This window comes from Sminthopsis crassicaudata, chromosome 3 (assembly GCF_048593235.1).
Source record: "Sminthopsis crassicaudata isolate SCR6 chromosome 3, ASM4859323v1, whole genome shotgun sequence".
Classification (NCBI taxonomy): Eukaryota; Metazoa; Chordata; class Mammalia; order Dasyuromorphia; family Dasyuridae; genus Sminthopsis; species Sminthopsis crassicaudata.
In genome coordinates this window covers 573,632,383-573,658,806 of record NC_133619.1, presented here as the reverse complement: position 1 = coordinate 573,658,806, position 26,424 = coordinate 573,632,383, and the positions used below count along the sequence as shown (strand labels likewise).

The 26,424-nt window shown below is 34.4% G+C and overlaps 1 protein-coding gene across 1 annotated transcript in view; it reads right to left on the bottom strand.

Moving 5' to 3' along the window:
- Positions 1-26,424, bottom strand: part of LOC141563561 (phosphatidylinositol 3,4,5-trisphosphate 3-phosphatase TPTE2-like) — a 73,102-nt gene that overhangs the window by 3,329 nt on the left and 43,349 nt on the right. Inside the window, exons 8-17 of the mRNA XM_074304838.1 lie at positions 25,783-25,882; positions 24,849-24,912; positions 22,823-22,887; positions 14,774-14,834; positions 13,200-13,281; positions 12,994-13,082; positions 10,821-10,882; positions 9,407-9,487; positions 7,364-7,469; positions 183-280 (exon numbers count right to left, since the gene is read on the bottom strand). Of these exons, the coding sequence (XP_074160939.1) occupies positions 183-280; positions 7,364-7,469; positions 9,407-9,487; positions 10,821-10,882; positions 12,994-13,082; positions 13,200-13,281; positions 14,774-14,834; positions 22,823-22,887; positions 24,849-24,912; positions 25,783-25,882 (808 nt within the window). The remainder of the gene's footprint in view (positions 1-182; positions 281-7,363; positions 7,470-9,406; positions 9,488-10,820; positions 10,883-12,993; positions 13,083-13,199; positions 13,282-14,773; positions 14,835-22,822; positions 22,888-24,848; positions 24,913-25,782; positions 25,883-26,424) is intronic.

The following is a 26,424-nucleotide window of genomic DNA, read 5'->3' as shown; positions in this document are numbered from 1 at the left end:
CTTTACTAGTAAAGGAAATGCCCACATTGATGGATTATTGTTCCACAGAAATGAGTCAGTAATGTACATGGATTAATATGGTGTTTATTCCCAGTTTTGGTTGGTTATTTCTTTTTTTTTTTCGTATCTGTTAAAATGGTTAAATTTTTAAGTAAAATTATTTGTAAACAACAATAACCCACCTGACAGCTCTTTAAAGATGAACACACACAAGTGTGAACAATTTTTTTATTCACAATTATTACTATTTTCAGATCTGTTCCATTACCATTTCCAACTCCTAAAAAGGAAAAAAAAAAGTTGTGTTCAGTTAATGGTAAAGAAGATAATATTTGTTGAATTAAACTTACTTATTGATAATTTAATTTTGGAATCTAAAAAAAGCATCACTATATGAATATTTGCTAATTTTGGTGATCCTCTATTCCATCATTGTTAATTAAAGTAGAATCAGTAAGATGCAATTCAGAATGTATGTTAGGTACAGTTAGATCACACAGTGGAGAGAGTGCTGAGCCTGAAGTCATTATTCAAATTCAGACCTAGATACTTAATAAAAGGAATTGAAGGAATTAGAGTATTCGAGGAAACAAAATTATCACTCTTTGCAAATGATATGATGTTATATTTAGAGTCTCCTAGAGAATAAACTAAAAACTACTAGAAACAATTAGAAATTTTGGCAAAGTTGCAGGATATATAATAAACCCATATAAATCATTGGCATTTCTATATGATACTAACAAAGCCCAACATCAAGAAATAAAAAAAATTAATCCCATTTAAAATAATTGTAGATAACATAAAATATTTGGGAATCTATCTGCCAAGGCAAAACCAGAATCTATATCAACACAATTACAAAACACTTTTCACACAAATAAAGTTAGATCTAAAAAATTGGAAGAACACCAAATGCTCATAGATAGGCTGAGATAATATAAAAATGACAATTCTACCTAATAAATCTACTTATTCAGTGCCATACCAATCAAAATGCCAAGAAATTATTTCATAGAACTAGAAAAATAATAACAAAATTCATCTGGAAGAACAAAAGGTAAAGAATTTCAAGAGAAATAGTGGAAAAAATTGCAAAGGAAAGTTGCCTAGCTGTACCAGACTTAAAACTATATTATAAAGCATGTTCAACAAAACCATTTGGTACTGGCTAAGAAACAGAGTAGTGGATCAGTGGAATAGGTTAACTTCACAAGACACAATAGTCAATGACTCTAGTAATATAGTGTTTGATAAACCCAAAGACTCTAGCTTCTGGGATAAGAACTCATTATTTGACAAAAATTGCAAACTGCAAAATGGCATAGCAAAAACTAAGCATTGACCAACATCTTAACATCTTCTATTAAGATAAGATCAAAATGGGTTCATGATTTAGACATAAAGGATAATACTATAAGTAAATTAGGAGACTGAAGAATAGTCTACTTCTCAGATCCATGGAAAAGGGAAGAATTTATGGCCAAAAAAGAATTAAGAACATTGTGAAATGCAAAATGGATAATTTTGATTACATTAAATTAAAATTTACATTACATCAAATTAAAAAGAGTTTACATAAACAAAACCAGTGCAGCCAAGTCATTAATAAGGGAAGCAGAAAGCTGGGGAAAATATTTACACTCATTGTTACTGATAAAGATCTCATTTCTAAAATATATAGAAAATTGACTCAATTGTATAAGAATACAAGACATTCTCAATTGATAAATGGTCAAAGTATATGAACAGAGAATTTTCAGATGAATAAATTAAAGCCATTTCTAGTCATATAAAATTAATGCTCTAAATCAGTATTCATTAGAGAAATGCAAATTAAGATAACTTTGAGATACCATTTCACACCTTTCAAATTGGCTAAGATGACAGGAAAAGATAACAATAAATTTGGAAGGGATGTGGGAAAACTGGGACACTAATGCATTGTTGCTGGAATTATGAAATGATTCAACCATTCTAGGGAGCAATTTGGAATTATACCCAAAGGACTATCAAACGGTGCATATTCCTTTGATCCAGTAGTGTCTTTATTGAGTCAGTATCCCAAATAGATCACAGAAAAAGGAAAAGGAAGCACATTTGCAAAGATGTTTCTAAGCAACCCTTTTTGTAGTGGCAAGGAACTAGAAATTGAATGGATGCCCATCAGCTGGGCAATGGCCTAATAAGTTATGGTTTATGAATGTAATGGAATATTATTATTGTATAAGAAATGATGAGCAGGATGATTTCAGGAAAACCTGGAAAGATTTACATGAACTGATAGTAAGTTGAAGTGAGCAAAATCAAGAGAACATTGGAAACAATAACAACAAGATTATATCTCATATGTTATATCTTCAATATAAAGAATGCTAAGTTATGCTCTCGTATTTTTAACATTTGAATCATCCTTCAACTAGAGTATTTTGAAGTAGAACATTTTAATGTATTGAGGACCCAATATGCCTTCAAACAAAAGGTAATGATGAACTAAACTCTGTATTGTAGATGTGTTTTAAGGTAAATTTCACTGGTTTATTTCAATGCAATCACAAACACTTTTTAAAAGCCTCTGACATATGTAAGACATGCTACCAGGTGCTAGGAATAGAAAAACCAAAAAAATGAAATGGTCTTCAAGAGGTTCTAGCAGTTCTTGAACTTTTTTTTTTTTTTCATAAAAAGTCTTACAAATTTTATTATGCATGTTTTTTAAAATATAAAGCATATTTTGAGAAGCATTTTTTCTAAAATTAGATTAAATCCATTCTCTTAGAATGGATATGCAATTTGGATATAAAAGGTCAAATCATTTAAAAATAAAAGAAAATAAAAGGAAGTGCAGATACAACAAAAGAGAAATTGTCTAAAGGGAAGAAAAACTTTGTCATAGGTAAAAGTTCAAAATATATAGGGATTTGACTCAAATATTCAGTTATATATATATTATATACTCAAAAATACAAAACAAATATACAATTATACAAATATAAAATTACAAATACAAATACTCAAATATACAATAACAAATACAATTAAGAATATTTCCCTAATGGATAAATGATCAAATAATAGGAATAAGCAGTTTAAAAAAATTGCAAATAAAAAATGACCAGCTCAATAGAAGTGCAAGTCATTAATAATAAGAGAAAGGCGAATTAAAACAACTCTGCAGTTTTACCTCACACCCTATAAACTGGCAAAGTAAACAAAAAATGGGAAGTCTTTTCTTTTCTTTTCTTTTGAAAGTTCATATACTTGATCCAGCAATATGATATGCTAGGGATATCAAAAAGAGAAACAAACAAAAAACCAATATATGCCAAAATATATGGATACCAGTCAGTTAGTGAATAATTATTCTATAAAAAATGAAAAGGCTGATTTTAGAAAGGCCTGGAAAGACTTACATGAACACTGGATACAAAGTAGGTACCCACTGATTGAGGAATAGCTGAATAAATTGTGGTATAGGAATGTATCAGAACTAGGCTCTGAAGATACAAAGAGAAAAGAAGATGGTCCCTGACCTCTTTTTGTTTGTTTTGTTTTTAAATGTATTTAATATTTTCCCCCATTACATTTAAATCAGTTTTTTACATTTGTTTTTAAAATATTGACACCTTGGCATTACTAGGTCTTATTATTGCAGCAACTGGTAAATCCGCCCAATTTGGCCTTCACCCTTGACTCCCCTCATCCATAGAAGGCCCAACCCCTGTATCAGCCTACTTCACTCGAGCACAATGGTTGTAGGAGGCATCTTCCTCTTGATCCGCTTCAGTCTTGTCATAGCATCCAACCAAACAGCCCTCACCATCATACTTTGTCTGGGGGGTATTACAACCTTATTTACAGCCATCTGTGCTATTACACAGAACGATATTAAAAAAAAATTTTAGCCTTTTCTACATCTAGTCAACTGGGCCTAATAATAGTTACACTAGGCCTTAATCAACTACACTTAGCATTTCTCCACATCTGCACTCATGCCTTTTTCAAAGCAATACTTTTCCTCTGCTCTGGATCAATCATCCACAGCCTTAACGACGAGCAAGACATTTGCAAAATAGGAGGCCTATTTATACTTCTCCCTGTTACCTCTTCAGCAATTATGCTAGGGAACCTTGCCCTTATAAGCACACCTTTTTTAGCGGGCTTCTACTCCAAAGACTCAATCATAGAAGCTATATCACATGTAAACACCTGAGCACTACTTATTACCCTAGTAGCTACTACTCTCACAGCAGTTTACAGTATACGAGTAATCCACTTCGCCCTTTTAAAAGAGCCCCGATTCCTCCCAATAAGCCCGCTAAATGAAAATAACCCCAACCCAATTAACCCTATCATACGACTTGCCTCAGGAAGCATCTTTGCAGGATTCTTACTAACAACAAATCTACCCCCCACTACAATTATCCCTATAACTATACCTACCCTTACAAAACTCTCTGCCCTCATTGTAACAGTGTTAGGCATCTTAATGGCCATTGAACTTAGCTCACTTACAAATAAAATACCAAATAAATCCTTAATCCATATTCATAACTTCTCAAATATGCTAGTGTACTTCACACATATCTTTCACCGATTTAACCCACTAGCAAACTTACATACAGGTCAACACATCGCTACCATACTCATTGATTTGAGAGGGGGAGAGGGGAGGAGCAAGAGAGGAGCCAGGAAGGAGGGAGGGAGGGAGAGAGAGTATAATCCCTTTTTTTTTTTTTTTTTTTTCTGGGTATGAATAGGATTTTTCATCATAAATCTTTCAAAGTAGTCGTGGGTCATTGTACTGCTGAGAATAGTAATGTCATTTTACAACTGGTCCTCCCAGAACGTTGCTATCACTTTGTATATAGTTTATAGAAGACTTTCCAGATTTTTTTCTGAGAGTATCCTCCCCATCATTTCTCATAGAACAATAATTTTCCATCATAATCATACACTACAATTTAGTCAGCCATTACCCAATTGATGGGCATTCCCCCATAATTTCTTTTCTTTTTTTTTTTTGCCCTGAGAAGAGAGTTGCTATAAATATTTTGTGTACATATATGTTCTTTTCATTTTATTTTTAAATCTTTTTTGGTATTCATGCCTAGTAGTGGTATTGGTAGGTAAAAGTATATGCATGAATTTGTAGCCCTTTGGGCATAGAGCATATTTTTTGATCATTTATCAATTGGGACATGGCTCTCAATGTTTTATTTGACTCAGTTCCCTTTATTTTTGATAAATGAGTCCTTATCAGAGAAAGTTTCTTCAAAATTCTTTTTACAACTACTATTGCTAACTGTATTTCAAGAGGTTTATTCTAAAGAAGAAGACAATATGCACATACATACATTTATATAAACATTTAAGGAAAACTGAGGGGAAATCAGTTAATCAACTGCATTATATTAAGTGCCTACTATGTGCCAGGAATTATGCTTTGGACAAGGAATATAAGTACAAAGAATAAAACAATCCCAACTTTCAAAGAATTTATATTTTAATGAAGAAGATAAGAAGCACATAAAGAATATAAGCAAATATAAGTATCAATTAAAAATATAGATATATACAAACAAGTACAAAGTAGTTTGGGAGGAAGGGAACTTGCAATTGAGCAGATCAAGAAAGGCTTCATGTAAAAAATAATGCTTAAGCTTTGGTATGAAAGTGGGATAGCCAATGCAAAGGTAGGATAGTCAATGAGCAATGAGTGGGATGGTCCTGTCTTCTCCTTTATATATATATCTTAGATAATGGTGATGAGGGCTGAGCAGCAGTGATAGTCTGTAAGGTGCTGCTACTTCCAGGATTTTTGTCTTCATCTGTCTGTTGGTAGTAATTGTTTAGCAGCTGTTCCTGGTGGGGATGAGAAAGGTAGTCCCCTTTTCTACCATAATTCACTGCTCTCTCATCCTTTCCTATTATGGCTATAGGGGCAGGGCTAAGTTGGAAGCTGTTCTAATGATTTGGGGAATGCTGCTATTCCCAATGCTCTTTGATTCCGGATCCAGAGATTTTTCAATTGGGTTGAAAAGAGAGTTTGAGGTCATCTCTCTCTCTCTCTCTCTCTCTCTCTGTATATATATATATACATATATATATATGTATATATACATATATATATAAAACATATATGTGTATGTATATATTTGTGAGTTATCTGTATAGAGAAGATAATTAAAATTAAAGGATCCAATAAGTAACACCAAGAGAGAAAATAAAGGGGGAGAAGAGGCCCTGGGAAAGTACCTTGGGGAATTATCATAGTTAAAATGTTACTTAGCAAATGAGTTTGGGAAGGAAAAGTCAGACAGCTGGAAGGTGAATTAGAACAGAATTTGTCCTAATAACCCAGAGAGGAGAGACTATTACATGAAATAGGTGATTATGTGATTATGATGGAATAGTATTGTACTATTACGAAATGATGAGCAGGATGCTCTCAGAAAAAACTAAAAAAAACTTCCATGAACTGATGCAAAGAGAAATATACTGTGTATAAAGTAACAACAATATTGTAAGGTGATCTACTATGAATGGGATAACTATTTTCAGCAATATAACTATTCAATACAACTCTGAAGAACTTATGATGAAAAACTCAGAGAAAAATTATGGGTATGATGTAGATGGAAGAATATTTTTTTTAAAAACTTCATTTTTCTTGGGTAGTTTTTTGGTTTATGTTTTTCTTCACAACATGACTATTATGGAAATGTTTTGCATGACTACACATGTCTAACCTATTACCTTTCCAAGGTAGATGGGAATTGGGAGAAGTCAAGGGGAGCAATAATACTGTTATTGTCATACACGTTGTTCTCTTGGTTCTGTTAATTTTGTTCATATGGTCTTCCCAATTTTTTAAATCAACTCTTTCATAATTCCTAAGGACACAGTAATATTCCATTACAGTTATTACTATATTTTGATCAATCATTTCACAATTCTTTGTTTCTATTTCTTTGCTACAACAAAGAGCTACTAGTAGTTTATACATGCAGCATAGTGAATATAGGGCTAACCTTAGCATTTATGATTCCAATTATGAATACCAATCACTGACACATAATTAACTCTGTGATCATGGGAAAGTTATTTAACCCCATTAACTACTTAACTACAGGCAAACTCTAAGTGGCAGATGAGTTTGTACATATTGGCTAAAGCCAATCTTATCATTTTTCTTATTATTTCTTTTCATGAACAAAATCAATTAACTAATAATTTTACCTATGTATACTAGACATAGTGTATGTTCATATATACATATACACATGCATGAACTCACATTGACATAGAACACATCTGTAACCAAATTCAAATTACCTTCAATTATATTAAATATACGTACCTCGAATTGAATGAATAATGATGGAATATATCCTGAATATCTTAGTTTGAGGGATAGCCCAATGGTACTTGTTCTTTATCAGGGCAAAATATTCAACATATCTGCTCTGTAATATAAGGGAAAAGTCCATGTAAGTGAAGAGGTCTTAAATAGACATTCCAGTTTCTCTGCAATTAATTTAAGTGTTAACAAGCATTTTTAGAGCAAATACCTTGAAATTTTGTAACAAGGGCAATGGGAAGTTACAAAGAAGAAGATAGCCTTTGCTATTTATTTATGTTCAATGGGAGAGATAAGAAGCTAAACATAAGTGAAAAATATATTTAACATGTTGTTCATCTTTTATTCTTTTTTTGTTTGGCTGAGACAATTGGGGTTAAATGATTTGTCCAAGGTCACACAGCTAGGAAGTTTTGAGTGTCTAAGGTCAAATTTGGATTCAGATACTCTTGACTTCAGGGCTGGTGCTCTATCCACTGTACCATCTAGCTGCCCCCCATCCTTCATTCTTAAAGAGGAACAATGGCATCAGAAGGGTGATATATTGACTTACCATGAATTGAATTTAAATGAGGCAGTTGTGTAAAGTTGTCAGCTTCATTCTCTCCTCCAGAGTCACCAAAGACTAGTGACAAGATGTAAGTCAAGATGATTGATGATGGCTTGAAATGCAGTGGATGACCTTGGCAATTCTAAATTAAAGTCTTTTCCAGACCTCAGTTTATCTGTGGCAATACCCATTCAATGGCTAAAGGCTAGGCAAGAATTGATATAAAAGATGGCCTAATTTACCATCACAAAAATATCAACCAGGGCGGGGAGACCCCCAAAGTTTCTGGCCAGAACAGAAAATAACTGCTATTTACACTCATTCTAAACCATCACAGTCAGCTATGGAGCTACTATGGAGCTAGTCAAGTAGCTTCATACAATATCAAAAAAAAAAATGGGAGTATATACACAACTAATTATATGATAGCTAAGGCTCACTAAAATGATGGAAAGTCAGTGGGATTAGCCTGAAAATTCTTTGAGGACTTAAATGGTGAGCAAAGTTTTGAAGAAAGGATGGTTAAATAAAGAAGAGAAGGCTCTCCTAAGAATGTGAAACTATGCAATTAGTAATTTAAGAAAAGGGATAAACAAGGCATCTGAAAAGCAAACGTTACTTCCTAATTCTTCCCTCTGTCTGCAATGTTTCTATGATGATTTCATTGTCAGTCCAGCATAGAGAACTTGGGATTCTTTTCCTTACCCTGAATCCCACTTTCACCCTCAGTAACTGTTCTACTAGTGATAACTATTCATGGATCCATTTAATCACAGAGTTCTCAGCACTCATATGAGGGAACACTAGTAACTTATCCCTTCCATATTGTTGTAATGCCCACATGATCTGGAAAATCCTTATGAAATTTTTTTGGCCTTCCCTTCATACCAGAAAATAAGTCTGAATTATGGGATTAAAAGGTAAAATATACTAATTATACAGTAGTTTACATATATTTTATGTACTTTTAAAAAGAAATTATTATCTATTGGGAAGTACCTGTGTGAATTAACTCTTTTTATTTTTTATTTATTTTTTTTTCTTAACAGTAATTTATTTTCCATTAGCAATTGTATATCATGTCGAATGAGGTATGGAATCTTTAGAAATTACCCCGATATCTTTTGTGACAATAACCCAACCATAGCATTTTATTTTTAATTTTTTTTTTTCTGTAGAACTTTAAAATATGATTCTTGGAAAGTAGAAGATAGGCTATATATTCAAAGGAAAACTTGTCTCAGAAGTCACCAAAAATGAAATTTTAAAAACTTTAAGAATTCTCTAACTTGCCACAGTCAAGAGAGTGAAGGCCACTGCTATCCATTATCTTTCAAGAAATTATTAAATTCACTAATTATATTGAATTTCTAAGAAATAAATGTAATTTTTAAATTTTTATTTATTTTAATGCAATAATGATAGGTTTTTTTTAAAGAGTTACTTTTTATGGCCCCTTTCCTAGAAAATTTATTCTTTGTTTAAAAGCTCACCTGTGAAGGAGTTTCTACTCCTTGATATTTGGAGCTAGAAGCTGTATCTGTTCTTCTCTTTCCAAAATATTCTAGGGATTCCTTTAGAAAAACAAATGAAAAAAAATTCAAACAAGACTCGACTAGGTATCAAATAGTTTTCAATATTTTTTTAAACTTAATTTCCTCATCAAAACTCACCTAAGGTTTCTAACTAATGACTTTATTACTCTGGTCAATATTGTTTGGGCTGAGACTATCTGAATTTGGAATTCCAGAGCACACATGTTTGATTGGGACATACTGAATCTTTATCTTTCTTCTTTGTCTCATTTAGAATCATTTAATCCATCTATTTTTATAAATGCCACAATAAGAATCTTAGGATCAGCATTAACTTTGGCTTACATAGTACCTATAAGGACGTTTAAAGATCTTCATATATTTAATTTTGTATTTAATTAATTTTAATGTCATCTTTTGTGTTATAAGGGAGGCAAGCTATTATCCTCATTTCCCTGGAGAGAGGATATGTCTAAATTCAACAAACAGGAGAATTTAGAATATAATTCACATGTTCTCGCAGCTGTTTCCTTACTGAGAGAAAGGCATTGATCTCTCCAAACACAAATCCCATTCAAGCACCATAGAATCATAGCCCTACAGGCAGGCATCAGGGGAAATATTAATAGAGGCTGGCTTTGGAATCAGTAAAATTTGGCAGTTCAGTGGTACCATAGTGCACAAAGCTGTAAAGATAGAACAACATTCAAATTTGGTATCCCACATTTACTGATTATCTTTTCTTAGATAATTCACTTAAGTTCCATTTCTTTAAGTTTCCTCATCTGTAAATGGGCACAACATTTTTCAAGGTTGTTGTGAGGATAAAATGAGGTAATTTTGTCACCAGCTACCAGGACATGGTTTTTATTCTAAATTATACCCTCTCCAGTGAAAAGAAAATAATGGTTCATCTCCTTCCCAAGATTAAAAGATCATATCAAGACTAACATAAAATCCTTAGCACAGTTCCTGGCATTTAATTGGCACTATTTAAATGATAATGATGATAATCATAGTGATGATGTAGGTTCAAGACCTCCCCATGACACATATTAATGTCACTTAATTTTTCAGTGTCCCAGGCAAATCTTTAAGACTAATAATTGTAAAGCAAGACCAATTTTCATTGGTAGATAGAATTTATTCTCTAGGAAATCCTTGTACCAATGAAATTATAGGTTTAGTTTTTTAAGGGATCTTAAAAGTTGAAGGTACCTTTGATATTATATATTCAACCTCCCCTTGAAGTACTGTAACTCAAACAGTCATCTTAATAGTGTCTAATTTCTTTCAATGGTTTTTTTAGAACTGGTAAGTTCTATCTAAATAATCAGCAGAACAATATAATTCTTATTAGTGCATTTCATACCTTTGTAGTATTAAAATGTTCACTAGCAATAAGCCAAATACAGATCATAGTTCCAGTCCTGCCTAGAAAAGAAATTAATTAATTGACCATTTTCAATCTTAATATTGCTAGCCATTTACAAAGATTATAAACTGAATTTGTTCTTTTTCAACCTAAATATAAGTCATATTTCAGAAATAATCAAATATTTTATGGGCTTGAATTTGAAGTGAACACACTTCAGATTTCTAACTCATTATTCTCTCACACCAAAACCTAACAACAATAAGAAGAACTACAATAACATTTTAAGGTTTGCAAATTACTTTATAAACATTATTCCATTTCATCCTCTCAACAAATCTAGAAGTTGGATACTATTATTTCCCTCATTTTGCAGATAAGGAAACTAAGGTAAACAGAAATTCAGTAACCTACTCAGAGTCACACACCTAATAAATATCTGAGGCTTGATTTGAATTCAGGTCACTCCAGGACCAGGGCTTTAGCTATCCTTTTCCACTTAACTGCCTCAGTCAATACTTTGCAATATTTTCCCTTGTGCTAAGTCTCTGTCAAATCTATATCATTCTTAAGTCACTTATTTCTACTTTTGGAAATGATCTATCCTTTTACAATTATACTTTCTAAAGTACTTTGTACTCCTTTTGTTTTTAGTATAAGGAATGTCCCAAAGGTCTCAGTAAAGTTTTAGACTTCAATAACTTTTAATCTTTAAGTTAATATTTTTAATAACTTTAAGTCTTTATGCACTGAGACTTTTGAGACACCTTGTATTTAAATTTGTATTATAGCTATTTGTGTTCTGGTCTTATCTTTTTTACTAGTACAAGTTCCTGGAGTAAAGAAGTCTTTTCTTACTCATTTTTCTATGAAACACATTACTTGCTAATTTGTTTCATTGGTATAGGGTTTCAATGGACATCACTTAATATTTGTTTTTTGAACTGAAATCAACTTAGCCAATTCTACAATATGTTCAAAAAGGGTTTTAGGGGAAAAGGAAATCATTCTCCTAACTGGTCTCCTAGAAGCTTCTTATCTACAACAAAAGAGAGCTCCATGACATTATGTTTAGCACCCAGGTTAAGTAGCTGACAGTAGAAGTTTCATCTCAAATATTTTACTATATAAATGTATATGAAGTTATTCAAAATCCTTTAAGAAATGGAATGGAGAGATAATATGCCCTGTTCATGTGCCATATGCTAAAATTATCCTTGTTTGAGGGTAATAGACATATGGTTTCCATGTTTCATCTAAGTACAGTATGTTACCATGAATGACATTTTGAGTATTAGAAAAACCTAAGTCTTCTCTGACTATATTTAAATCAGAAAAAAAAATCCCAAATGCTTTATTATAATAGGAGATTTAAAAACTAGCTCCTTCTTCAAGGACCTTGCTATTTAGTTCCCAGACTAGTTTATCATGTGAAAATTTAAGCAATAAAATGTTTAAATAGCATATTGCAATTGTTAAATGACTTTCCCATAAAATAGAGGGATTAAAAAAAAAAAAAAAAAAGAGGTCACTTTAGGCCAATACAACCAGGGAGGATTTTACTTGATCTTTCAAAACGGAATCTGAGCTAGTAGGATTTGAATGGATGTGTCATAGGAAATGTAGAAAAAAAAGAGTTTAAAATTCTTATCCATGTTAGAAATAGAGAATAGAAAGGGGGACTGATCTCTATTCATTATGATGTGCTTTCTGTTGCCTTTTTTTAAAAAGAAAATGCTTTTATCAGTTTCTAAAGCCTTTTTTAAAAAAAGAAAATGCTTTTATCAGTTTCTAAGGCCGCTATATTCACAAACAATATTTCTTAGATATATTTCAAACACACTAGCCAATTTAAAACCTTCTCGTCATGTTACCTCTGGAACAGAAAATGTCTGATTTTCAAATATAGAACATACACAGGCTTCTTGTACCTAATTCCCATCTTGCTTATTGGAGATCCATCTGACTAAGAAAAAGAACTAAAGATGCATTTCAAGTCTAAACAGAATTAGGAGAAGAGACTCGAGAAGCATAGTTTTTCCCTGGTCTGAGCTCATAATTCTGCATGAAGAGACTGTGACATAGAAATTTACTTGAAACCCCTTTTTCTTTCAATTGAAGATCAGTACAGCTAAAGAAATTGAATCCAAGAGACAGAGAAAAGTATTACCTTTGCCTCCCATACAGTGAACTACAATTATATTTTTTGGATCCGTTTCCATCCATTCAAATACACTGTCCACAAATTTCAGCATATCACTGGTTAAAAGCAAATAATTTTTAGTTGAATAGAAGTGCTATTTTGAAAAATCAAGACCCCCCCCTCCCTCCTTCTTAGTACTCCCTCTCCCTCAGTAAACTTGGCATACAACCTACATTATGGTGGGGACATTGTGATCATCAATAGGGAATCTTTCTACTCTGTTATGGAAATATGAAGGGTTATAGGTTCTCTCACCTAAAACAGATAACAGAAGTTAAACTTATGCATTAAACTAACATATTAAGCTTATATCAAAATTTTTGTTTTCTAAAAACTTTTATGCTCAAAATTTACTTTAAGAATTTGCATTTTTGAAGTGGTGCTAGAAGAAGATGCTTAAGAGAATTATATTTGAGCAATATTAGTAGTAATAATGAATTGACACTACTTTCAAATATTAAGAGTTCTTCTATTCCAAGAAGCTCAAAGAATTATGTGTGTATGTACAATGAACATAATCAATGAGCAATGAATAAGGCTTTGGGGGTCCTTTCCAGACTTGACATTATCAGACTTATAAAAATGCAGTTCACTTAGCCCACCTAAGAATTTGCCCTCTCTATCCAAGAAGAGTTGTATCTCTCCTACAGGAAAATTTTGAAACTGTAAGAACAGGAAAATAGGAATAGCATTAGCTTTTCAATTATGCCCTGAAGTCATAGTCTTGACATATAAAACCTCACCAAATGTCTAATAGTGCAACACCCAATAGGACCCACAGCAGAGGTAAATATAATTGATCAAGTGATAGGAACAAGTAAAATATATTCAATTTATCTGAGTTTTTAGGGGAAAAGTATAAAGATGGTTCCTAGCCTAATTCTAACTGATGTATGCTTATATCAGAATCACCATAGAGATGGGGATTTACACACACACACACACACACACACACACACATCTCAGTTCTATGATTTCAATGGGTAACTGATTTTGAGAAAACATCTCCATCTGGGATATGTGGGAAAGAGTTTACACCTCCATGAAAATTCTGATGCAAACATACATAGGCTTCACTTTAAAAAGTTCAAGGAGTGGAGTAAAAAGTAGAAAGAGTGGAGTAGAAAGAGAACTGAGTTGTAAGTTAGGGCACCTGGATTCTAGTCTTAGATTGTTCTGTCACTTTGGAGAAGTTACTTTATTCTTCTGGGCCTCCCTCGTCTCTCTTTTATAGCTTTAACAGTTTGTCTCATATTCTCTTATGTCTCTTATAATCTTTCCTTTTTATATTTTGATTCCACACTAATCTTCTGTTTCAAAAAAAAAGTGGGTCCAGTAGAAGATAAGACTTTTCAAAGATAAATGAGAGTGAGGGCAAAGATCCTTTAAAAATAGTTGCTAGAAGACAATGAAATTATAATGAGGAAGGAAGGAATAGACATTTCTAAAGTACTTACTATGTGCCAGGCACTATGCTAAGTGGTTTACAAAGATTATTTCATTTAAACCTCACAAGAACTCTTGGAGGCAGATGCTATGTTTAACTCCATTGAACAAATGAAGAAACTGGGACAAATCATGAGTAAGTGACTTGCCTCACATGAGACTATCACCTGCTAAAAGGCACTGACTTCAATCAACAGCTAGTCGACTAAGTTATTAAGCTGCTATTTTGAGCCAGGGACAAAAATTTGTGCTAAATGCTTATATTCAAACCAGAATATCAGAACAGATAATTCATACATACTGCATAAGTTGTAGATCTTGTAGTGGTCTGGATGTTTTGTATCCAGGAATCTTGCAACTTCCTAAAATATACAAATGTATCTATTTTTTCATACCTACATAATACACACATTATAAAATGTAAAACATTTGTTAACCTCAAGATGCTTAACTGATTATTAAATTATTATTATTACATGACAACAATAATTATGCTGATTCTCAGTTAGCACCTTTAAATAATAATAGTGCTTTTATTTTATTAAATAATAATAAATTATTTATTTAGGAATTTGATTTTTCATGCATAATATAATTCAACCCTCACAATATCTTTAGGAAGTTAAGTATATCAAGAGTTACTTTCATTTTGCAGATAAAGGAAAGGAAAGCTTAGCTAGGTTGAGTGGCTTGCCCATGGTGGTAACAGAACTAATAATACTCGTCTCAAGTAGGTTTCCTGACTAAATTCAGCATTCTGGACAGTCACTGGAAGGAAGGTATAGAGAACAAGAATATATATATCCTCAGATTGACTATATACCTAATAATCTTACTGATAGGGAATAAGTCATCTATAAACATTGTAATATTGTTATAATGTTAGCTTGCTATTTTGGCCAGGAAAGCGAGGCTAATTTGACCTTATAAGCACATTCAGTAAATCTTTTTGTTTTTCTTTTCCTTCTCTCCCTCCCTCCCTTCCTTTCTTTCTTCCTCCCTTCCTTCCTTTTCTGAAGCAATCATAATTAAATGACTGGCCCAAAGTCACACAGCTAGTAAGTGCCAAATGTCTGAGGCTGGATTTGAACTCTGATTCTCTTGACTCCAGGTTCAGTCCTTATGCACTGCACCATCTATCTGCCCCTAATAAAATATCTTTCTTATGAAAATTGGTCCTGTTGCTCTTATTTTAAATATCAATCCATTCAGACTGATCTCTTAGTGTGCTATTCTCTCATATGCTTGGTTGACTATTGATCCCTTAAGTGTCAAAATGACATTTAAAAAAAATATATAGTGTAACACCTCACTTATCCAAGTGTTCATACTTCTAGTAGCCTCAACCATTTGCTGCAGAGTTTACCCTCATCCCCACCAAAGGAAAAAAACATCTGAGTAGCAAAGGAAATGGGTGTCATAAGGTTATTAAACATAATTTTGGAACTAACAAAAGGACAAATTTGATTGTATCACCGAGTATGAAAGAATCGATCATGCTCAATGAATTAGAAAGTTAGGTTAGTGCTAGATTATGAAGGGCTTTAAAAATCTAAACAATGAGAAAAATGACTATTATTATATTAATTGTGTTTAATTCTTACTATAGCTCCTCATTATATTAATAACCAATTTATATATTGTAGCGAGCTGTCGTCTCCAGAAGCTGCCAGATCGCTCTCTGGGAAGAGATCTGCTGTGTCTTCTACTCAAATCTCTCCAACAGATTCTTCTTCTTGTAGTGAACTGTTGTCTCCAGGCAGTTGCTGTTAACTCTTGTCCTTAGAAGTGACTTCCCTTCCTGCATAGAGCCCCATCAAGCCTGATGCAATGCAGAGTCTTCTTATTGAATCTCCTCCAGCTCTTATCCTTCTCCATGTAGACTCACTCTCCAGGCCCACTGTTCTCTCTTTTATTCTCCCAGAGAATGGGCGTGGGATAATGCAAGGGCTTCTGGGAAGAACCACCTCAGCCAATGAGCCTGCTCCTTCCATCAAGTCAACCTGAGTTCTCACCTTGTAATTGTCCAACCTGAATTCTCACCTTGTCACTATCCAGACAACCTCAGTTCTCACCTAGTAATCCTAACATCTCCCCCTTTCTTTTGATTTAGAACATAGGACAGTCATGATCTTGAAACATAAATCCATCAATATGGGAAGTATTACACATAATTACATAAATTACATAAGCACATAGTAACATAGTAACATAATACATGCTAGAAGTATATGACAAATAACATAATCAAATAATCATAAATTGAAAATTTATAAATGTCCATAAGTCCATTGTCCATTAGTCTCATCTTGTGTGAGGAAGTCCAATGATTCCTGCTGGTTTTTAAAGTTCTTTAACAGTCTTTTTATTAGCCATGCTCTTTCAGTGTCAGATGTTTCTTAGATTTTCTCCTTTATTTTGAGATCTTTCTCTTTTTCTGTCTCTCTCTGATGGACAAGGCGAATATGACTCGTTGGCACCCATCTGATTCCTTCTCCTGCTGAAGAAATACAAGCAAACCCTCTCTCCCAGGCAGTTAACCTATCTAATTACCTTCTATTTACCACTTTCTAAATATCTTCTCATCATCTGGCAATTACATTGGAATTGTTTGCACTGGACACAGCCCTGTTGGTTTAAAAGGCCTGTATTCTCCCCAAGTGTAATCCATTTTTGCAATCTGATTGCCTTTTGACTGACTTATCAGGTAATCCCTTTCTGCCATGTGATTGCTTCTCTTCTGATTGATTAAATCAGAGTCCTGGCCTTCTAAAGATTCTTTGGGTGTAACATCAGCTGCCATCATGCCCCAAGTCTTTTTTGCCTGGGGCCCTGGACCTGGGCCCCTCATCCCATTTCCCTGAATTATTCTACACTCTGATGCCCAATGGAGTCCTCTGTTGCATTTTGGACATAGGGTTTTAGGTCTTCTCTCACCCTGTCTTCTCACTGTATCTCCATATCTACACTGAGCTCTAAGATGTCCAATTTTTCCACATTGAAAACATCGCCGAGTTTCTCTAGAAGTCCTTTGCCAGGAGGGACCCTGTCTTTCCACATTCATCATTGTCCGGGTGTAAAAAGCATTTGTTCCCACTGTAGCACAGCGTCTTATGATCTCCTCTAAAGGAGCATCTTTGTCTAATCCCCATATAATTCTTTTGCAAATCTCATTGGCATTTTCCTTAGCCAGATGTCTGGTCATTATTTCTGTAGCTGCATTTTCTCCAATAGTTCTTTTGACAGCAGTTTGCAAACGTCCCACAAAATCTGCAAAAGGTTCATTGGGACCTTGCTGTATTTTAGTGAAAGCCTCTCCACGATCTTTCTGTCCAGGAAGGACACCCCAAGCTTTTATTGCAGCCTTAGCAATTTGTTCATATATTGTCATGGTATAATTAATCTGTTCCGAATTCTCTCCATACTGACCTTCACCAGCTAAGTGCTCAAAAGTGAATTGTGTGTTAACTCCTATTTCCAAATTGCATCTGACTTGAATTTTACATAATTCATGAAATTCCGCAAGCCATAATAAATTTTCTCCAGGTTCCAGACATGTCCTTGCTATGGATTTCCAATCATTTGGGGTTAGGACTTCATAAGACAAACCATCTAGTAACATTTTGACATAAGCTGATGTAGCCCCATAAAGGGTACAACCTTTTTTCAAATCCTTAATTTTATTCAAATCTAAAGGTGCATATCTTCTCCTTTTTTTACCTACAGAGTCAATATTTTCAATCACAGGATATGCATGTATAAAATCACTTATATCCTGTCCTTCTCTCTTAGCTTTAACCAATGCTTTTTCTAATCTTGTCATAGGCTTAGGCTGCTTCACTGGCAATTCTGTTTGTGTTTCTGCCTCTTCCTCTCCTCCTTCTTGCTCCACCCATGAAGGGTTAATTGAGGGAGGAGATGGGAGGTGCTCCTGTTGCTGTTGCTCAGAATTGTACTTAACTTCATTGTTATCTGATTCATCCTTTTCACCTAGTTTAGTTGACACTTCCCCATTTTGCTCCTTCATCTCTTCCTTTAGAATAACATTTTTTAAAGCCATTTGGATTAAATTGTAGGTATGAATTGTATCTTTGGAAACTGAGTTTGGTCTGGAACCAAAGGGTAAAATGTCACAAAGGTAATTGTACTGTTCACCTAATTGCTCTCCTACTAATTTCCACTCATCTGGATCCAATTCTTCTTCCAGAGAAAAAGAAGGACATATAACCTTCACAGTTCTTAAAAGTTCAGTAATCTCCTCTAAAATTATAATCAATCCTTGGCTTTTCATAACCTTGATGATGCTCTCTAAACATTTTCCTTGAACAGAAGGTGTTTGCCCCATTTCACTATAAGAGATTGCTGGTTTAGCCCTTAACAAGTTAAGTTCCTTATTTATCTATTAGCACGCTCACTTAATCTTTAACAAAGTTTCCTCGTTACTCACGGTTCTGGGTTAGAGAGACTGAGATCTGGATGGGAGGCTTTTCCACTGGAATCAGGACCGTGTCTGTCCCTGTTCGGGCACCAAATTGCGAAGGTCTGGTCTAGCTCCTCTTGTCAGGATAAGCAAAAGTCCTTGCCCCACGTGTGGATGCCAATTGTAGCGTGCTGTCGTCTCCAGAAGCTGCCGGATCGCTCTCTGGGAAGAGATCTGCTGTGTCTTCTACTCAAATCTCTCCAACAGATTCTTCTTCTTGAAGTGAACTGTTGTCTCCAGGCAGTTGCTGTTAACTCTTGTCCTTAGAAGTGACTTCCCTTCCTGCATAGAGCCCCATCAAGCCTGATGCAATGCAGAGTCTTCTTATTGAATCTCCTCCAGCTCTTATCCTTCTCCATGTAGACTCACTCTCCAGGCCCACTGTTCTCTCTTTTATTCTCCCAGAGAATGGGCGTGGGATAATGCAAGGGCTTCTGGGAAGAACCACCTCAGCCAATGAGCCTGCTCCTTCCATCAAGTCAACCTGAGTTCTCACCTTGTAATTGTCCAACCTGAATTCTCACCTTGTCACTATCCAGACAACCTCAGTTCTCACCTAGTAATCCTAACATCAAAATCTAAATCAAAAGATTAAATCTAATTTAATGTTCTAAATCAAAAGAAAGGGGGAGATGTTAGGATTACTAAGTGAGAACTGAGGTTGTCTGGATAGTGACAAGGTGAGAATTCAGGTTGGATAATTACAAGGTGAGAACTCAGGTTGACTTGATAGAAGGAGCAAGCCCATTGGCTGAAGTGGTTCTTCCCAGAAGCCCTTGCATTATCCCACGCCCATTCTCTGGGAGGATAAAAAGCAACAGTGGGCCTGGAGAGTGAGTCTGCCTGGAGAAGGATAAGAGCTGGAGGAGATTCAGAGCCAGGATTCAAGGAGAAGTGTCTGCATTGCATCAGGCCTGACGGGGCTCTCTGCAGGAAGGGAAGTCACTTCTCTGGACAAGAGTTAACAGCAACTGCCTGGAGACAACGGTTCGTTACAGGAAGAAGAATCTGTCTGAGAGATTTGAGTAGACACAGCAGATCTCTTCCCAGAGAGCGATCCGGCAGCTTCTAGAGATGACAGCTCGCTACAATATATAGGACCCAAAGATTTTTTTGTTTGCTCAATGATAGTCTATTAAGAACATTTCTGACCTTGCCCCAAAATTCACCCACCCAGAAAAGAGCCCATCTCTCATTATCATATTCATTCTCTCCTTGATTCATCATTCAGGATTGATCTCCACATTTTTCCAAAGGTATTTAGGCATTCAGTGACCTCCATGAAGGGTCTAGCTACCCTGTGAGAGAGCACTGACTGTCAACTTGTTACTTGCTAGCCTAATTAATAAATTGATTAATAACAAAGAGACTCTGTGTCTTGGGTTTTCCATTTTTTTCCAACAGAGTGGTGTATATTTCATCCCAAAAGAAAAAGGAAGCCATTGAAATTGAATACACTCCACTATTTATCTATGTATAAGTAATCCATTTATAGGTAATATCACTTAGGCTGCAGTATATAAGGTGAATTGGAAGTGGTGAGAGATTTAAGATAGGAAAAACAATTAGGAAAGTGTTACAACAATCTTGGTAAGAGTAGTGAGGATTTGAAAGATGGTGTCTGTGTGGGAAGAGGGAAGGGATGGTGTGAATGATGAAAATAAGATTTGGCAGTGTGTGGGATATGTGGGTGAGATTAAGGGGTAGAGTAAAACACTGAGATGATATAATTGAGTAATTGTAAGGATGATGGTGCCTTCAGTAGTAATAAATAAGTATGGGAAAGAGGTGGGTATGAGGAAAAGATGATCTAATGAGATCTTAGGTGCAAAGCAATTGAAGAGGATGGAGCAGGTTCTCAATGAGTGTCTTGGGTCAATTTCTCAGAGCCCCTTCAGTGCAACGCATTGAAGTTATCTGGTGGGTAGAGTATAAAGATATTTGAGTGGAGGGGAGAGAAATTTACCTACATAACTGGTATAGGTATCTAGGTCTCTATTAATTTACAAGTACTCTGAGGGATTTATATCTAGCATAGGCACTAAAAGATAGTATGGTGAAAAACATGAAGTGAGAAGTGTTGTATCATAATAGGTGATGGGGAGAGTATGTTGGAAAAACTCATAATTAACTTGTGAGATGGGAGAGATGTAGCTAAACTTTTCACCTACAAATGATTGATTATACATTCCTTTCAATTATTCTAGGACCTCCCACTTTGGAGATCACATCCTAGATAGTCACAAATGTTCCCTTTACATATAACATTGTACTGATTGTAACAAGCCTTAGAAAATTATGGGATTTCCTAGATGAGATATATGATCATCCAAAAGAAATCAGTTTAATACTATTCAGAGGGACAACTAAATGGATGAAAAATAATACCTATTTTTAAGTTATGGTGACATGGTTGTTTGGACAAACATTTAAGTTTGTTCATAATCTAACCTTTTGGGATGGGCACCACAAGTAGATAGACCCATTTGAATGATTTTTAGATCATGTATAATTGCTTGAGCTTTTTCCAACATAACTACACTATCCTCAACACCCATTATGAGATTTTAATATGTTAGTTATAGAGTATTGTGTCAATGACAAATTTCATAAGTATACCATGCATTTTGTTTTGGTGATTAATAAATGCTGGCTGGAATAGAGCCAAGAGTAGATATGTGGGGCAATTTAGGAAATCATCTGCATTATATATATATATATATATATATATATATATGTATACTAACTACTTCAATTGAAACAATGATTCACTTCAAAAGTTAAACCAAGTAATGTGCCAGCAAGAAGCATCAAATGTGCAATGGGGAAAATACTGACTCAAAAGTCAAAAGCTATTGGTTTAAAGCCTACCTCTAATTACTAGCTTTGTGTCTTTGAGCAAATCCAAAAGCAATTTCTATTGTGAATTATTTGTAAAAGCACTGGGGGATGATCCAATCAGAATCAAGCATCACAATGCAGAGGACCATCAAGACTTACATCAAACCAAAGGTGTGAAAACTATCTAAGGGATATAATGGTAGTTAGGAGATATATCTGTTAGTATATGACCTCTGTGTTTTGGACTACTATTTTCACAGAGAGTGACAATATTGTGATATTTCCTGTTGGTATCAATATCATCACAGCCTAGATTTCTACCTGAGTAAAAGTGACAGATAAGGAAGTTCTGAGACATGAAACAGTGGAAGACAGAGCTATTGAGGCAATGATGAAAGGTGAACATAATGTGGCTAAGCTTATATGCATATTTCTTGCATATTTCTCTCCCTGGCTCCAGGGTAGAGTAGGTATTATTTCTAAAGTATCTAATAAAGAAGAGATGAAAATATTCCTGACCTATAAGGCAGAGTGATTAGTACTATGTAATGCCTATAAGTCTCTGAGTCTTTTGGTCCGTGAGTCAAGACCATCACATTCCACGTAACAGCCCCCTGATTCAGTAGAAAAAGTGTTATTTGCAGTTGAGGTTATCCTCTGTCCTAAAGCATTTATGTAAAGCTAGTGACCATCTAGATTTATTCTAGAGTGGAAGAGCAAGAGAGTGAGGCTTCAGGCTGGAGGTTGGGGATAGATTTGATAAATCTTCAAATGATTGTAAGAGGACAACTAGAAATGATCAAAAAGAAATGAGTAGAAAGATGGGAGTTAGAGATTAAGGAAGGAAGTGGAGTTCATTTTGGTGGTACAATGAAGAGGTGATTCTCAGAAAACATAAAATGGCCTACATAATTTAGAGACTGTGTGCATTGACTGATATATCTCTTGAAATATAAAATTGTAATGGACTCAGTCTATTTCCATTGAAAAATACAAAATGAATATCTATTAGATAAAATTCTCTCTTACCTTAATGGGGTTTCTATAGAGTGACCGACCTCCAGATGATGGGAAAGACATGGCAATAACATTATCTGAAAGTGAAAATAAATTTTTCCTATTAAGAAATCAATAAAATTATGAAATTGTAAAATTTTACAAACACACATATATACAGGTTTAATATTTATATGTATACATTTATTATAAATATGTATTTAGTATATATTTGCAGTTACACCATTTAGAAGCCCCTTTTCTAGTAGAAAGTTTCTTTCATGTAATTAAGAATCACAGAATAGAAACAAATCAGCCCTGTGACTAGGATGGACTGAGATTTGGGAAACTTTATTGCGTAGAATGATCATTTAAATCCATGAGTTTCAAGGGCCATCAATTGAAATATCTAGTTGAGGCTAATTGAAAAAGGATTTGTCCCTGCTCTCATCAGCAATAACCTTGAGAGGGGAAGGGGCTTAGACTAACAGTGATTCATATCTGGTCCCAGAGACATTTGGAAGACTGAATCAAAACTCAATTTCTAATAATGGTTTTGTTAACTTTCCTTAAGTCTTTCAAGATTGTCTCCAACTTACCCTACGTGTACTTGTTTGTACATTTTATCTATCCCAATGTGAGTTCCTTGAAGAAAGAGTTTGGGTTTTGTTTTGGGTTTTTGTGGTTTCTTTGTCTTCCTAGTGCTTAACACAGTGCCAAGCACATAGCAACAAGTGTTTTAAAAATGCTTTTTGATTTAACTTCCATGGATCCAGGAACTTTCCAAAATAGTGATTCCTGAGAAATCCTTAAACTGAAGTCTTTTTGCTGTCCCTGGGCCCAATTAGAATTTTTTTTTTAAACCCCATTGCAGACTGGACTATTCTGAACTCACATTTTGTACATCTGATAGAAATATTTCAACTTTGAAAATGCTATCAATTGAATATCCAATGCTTCATTGAAAGCAAGCCCTGATAACTGAGGTAAATCTCAGAAGAAATGTGAAAGATGATTAATTGGACCCCTGTTTTGTTCCAATTAGTATTAATCAGTTTAATATGAATCCATAGGGCTGGTGATTATAAATTCTGATAATAGCCCTCTGAGCTGTGAACTGAAGATTGTAAGTTTATTTGCTTAATCATAGAAAGCTAACTAGAAGATATCTACCCTTGTTTTTTCCTTATTATGTTTTATTTCCTTTTTCCTTATTACCAAGACCAGCATGATGTAAATGACTCAGTTATATGGAAATTCTTCCAACTATTTTTGTTGTCCCTCCATCCCTTGTCATCCCTCTGTTGTCCAACATGAGCACATAGCCAGTGAGTAACTCTGGTTGTCCACTTGAGGTCTTTCTTTCTACTAGCTCATGAATGCACTCATTGACTCAGGAGTAGGATCTCCTGAAAAGTTAAGATGGGTCTGTTAAGGTCTGCTTACTACACCATTTGTCAACCAGTGGGACTCTGTATTTTGTGTAGACTCTCCTGGAAGGTCAAGAGAAAGGTCTATCCATCACTAAGACTATTTCTGGTCTTCTCCACCCATAAGCAATATAAAACTAAGACCCTGAGAAGAGGGTAACTGAGATCATGAAGAAAATCTGAGTTTTACTTCATTAAAGGGAACTATTGGCCCTTTAATAAAGTGTTATTGACTCAGAACTCTACCTCAGTGGTTTTTCTTATAGATTGGGCAATTACAATCTCCCCAAAGTGTGGGAAGGATTCTCTTTCTATAGTTTACAGAATGTGTGACAATCATTCTATCTGCCTAAGAGATAAAATAATAGTACTGATTTCCTCCTTTCCACTCAAACATTACCCCTCTTCTCCCACTCCGTTCCATCTATATTTGCAAGAGTAGAAGGGGAACTCAATGAGAACTAAGAAAAGTTTCCAAATGCAAAATGCTTTTGAAAAGCAGTTTGATTTTGATTAAACTAAGACAAAATACAAACTGAATTATTGAAAAAGGAACAAATTTTAAAATTAGTAAAGCAAACTAATAAACTATTGTATATAGTCAGTTAATTTCATCAAGCTGTACAAACCAGTAATGTAAGTGAGGTCCAGATCAAATCCATCTTTCCTATAACGTCTTTTGTTTTCTGAAACCTTGGAGAGAAAAATAACAGATTTATTAGGTATATGCCAAACTAAAAAGAGCATAATGTCATATTACCTAGATGTCTGCCATCCAAAATCCAACACCCATTCCTATTGAAAACACTCACTAGAGAGCATAGGAAGTTTTCCTTAAAATGATCAGCAGCATTTATCTAAAACCACCAGCTAGAAGCATTCCCAATAAGATCAAGGCTGAAAGAAGGCTGCCCACTATCAACATTGCTATTTAATATTATATTAGAAATGTTAGCTTTAATAATAAGAGAAGAAAAAGAAATTAAGAGTAGGTAATGAGGAAACAAAATTATTAGTCTTTACAGATGATATGATGGTATACTTGGAGAATCCTAGAAAATCAACAACAACAACAAAAAAAAAAAACTACTAGAAACAATGAACAATTTTAGTAAAGTTGCAGGACACAAAATAAAGCCACATAAATCATCAGCATTTCTATATGTTACCAATAAAGTACAGCAGCAAGAGACATTCCATTTAAAATAACTATAGATAATATAGATATCTGTCATCCTTGCCAGTACCTCCCAAAACAGGTGGCAGCTAGGTAACACAATGGTATACAATACTAGACTTTAAGTTTGGAAGAACTGAATTCATATCCAGCTTCATGCACTTAATAGCTCTGTGATCGTGAACAAGTCATTTAAGTGTTGACTGCCTCAGTTTCCTCAACTGTGAAACAGAGATAATAGCCTCCCTGTTTCCCAAAATGGTTGTGCGGATCAAATGAGATAATATTTATAAAGGACTTAGTAAGCTCATGACAGGCACTGTATATGTGGTCTGTTTAGAATGACAAATGTGCTTCAGAATCCAAAAGAAGGTTTGCCCACTTACCATATTTCTAGCTGCTTTTTCAAGTTTTTTTTTCTCACTGGCCAGTCGGAATACTTTTGTTAGAACAAAAAGTCTTAAAGCTTTAAGAAGAAATGTCACCCTGACAATTAATACAAAAGAAATAATTTTACTTCAGAACTAGCAGTTACTGACAAGAAAGATTCAAAGGTTGAAGTTCATTTTTTATTTAATATGCTTCTACCCGGACTCAGGAACCTTTACTCAAGTAGAACTACTGGACCTAGGCATTGCTTTTGGAAGTTTCAGTGTTCTAAGTATATAGTTATCGGGGACACCATTGATTCCAAAGCCATCTTAAGCCTCTAGAAGTTGAAGTTGAGATGTTCATATTATGGAATAATATAGGACCAAAGGCCTCAGTTCCATTCCTAGTTTGGCATTTATTAGCTAAGAGACCTTCAGAAACTCATTTAACTTCTATCAACTTCAGATTTTTTCTTTGTAAAATATTGGTGGGAAGTCACACCTACCCTCCATAATTCACAGTTATTGTGAGAAATAAATGAGATCATGAACGGGATTTTATGAGTTGCAAAACTCTACATAAAATGTCTTAATATCCCAATTAGTGATTATAAGAATAATACAGTGTCCAAGTCCAAGATATATATACAAATTGGG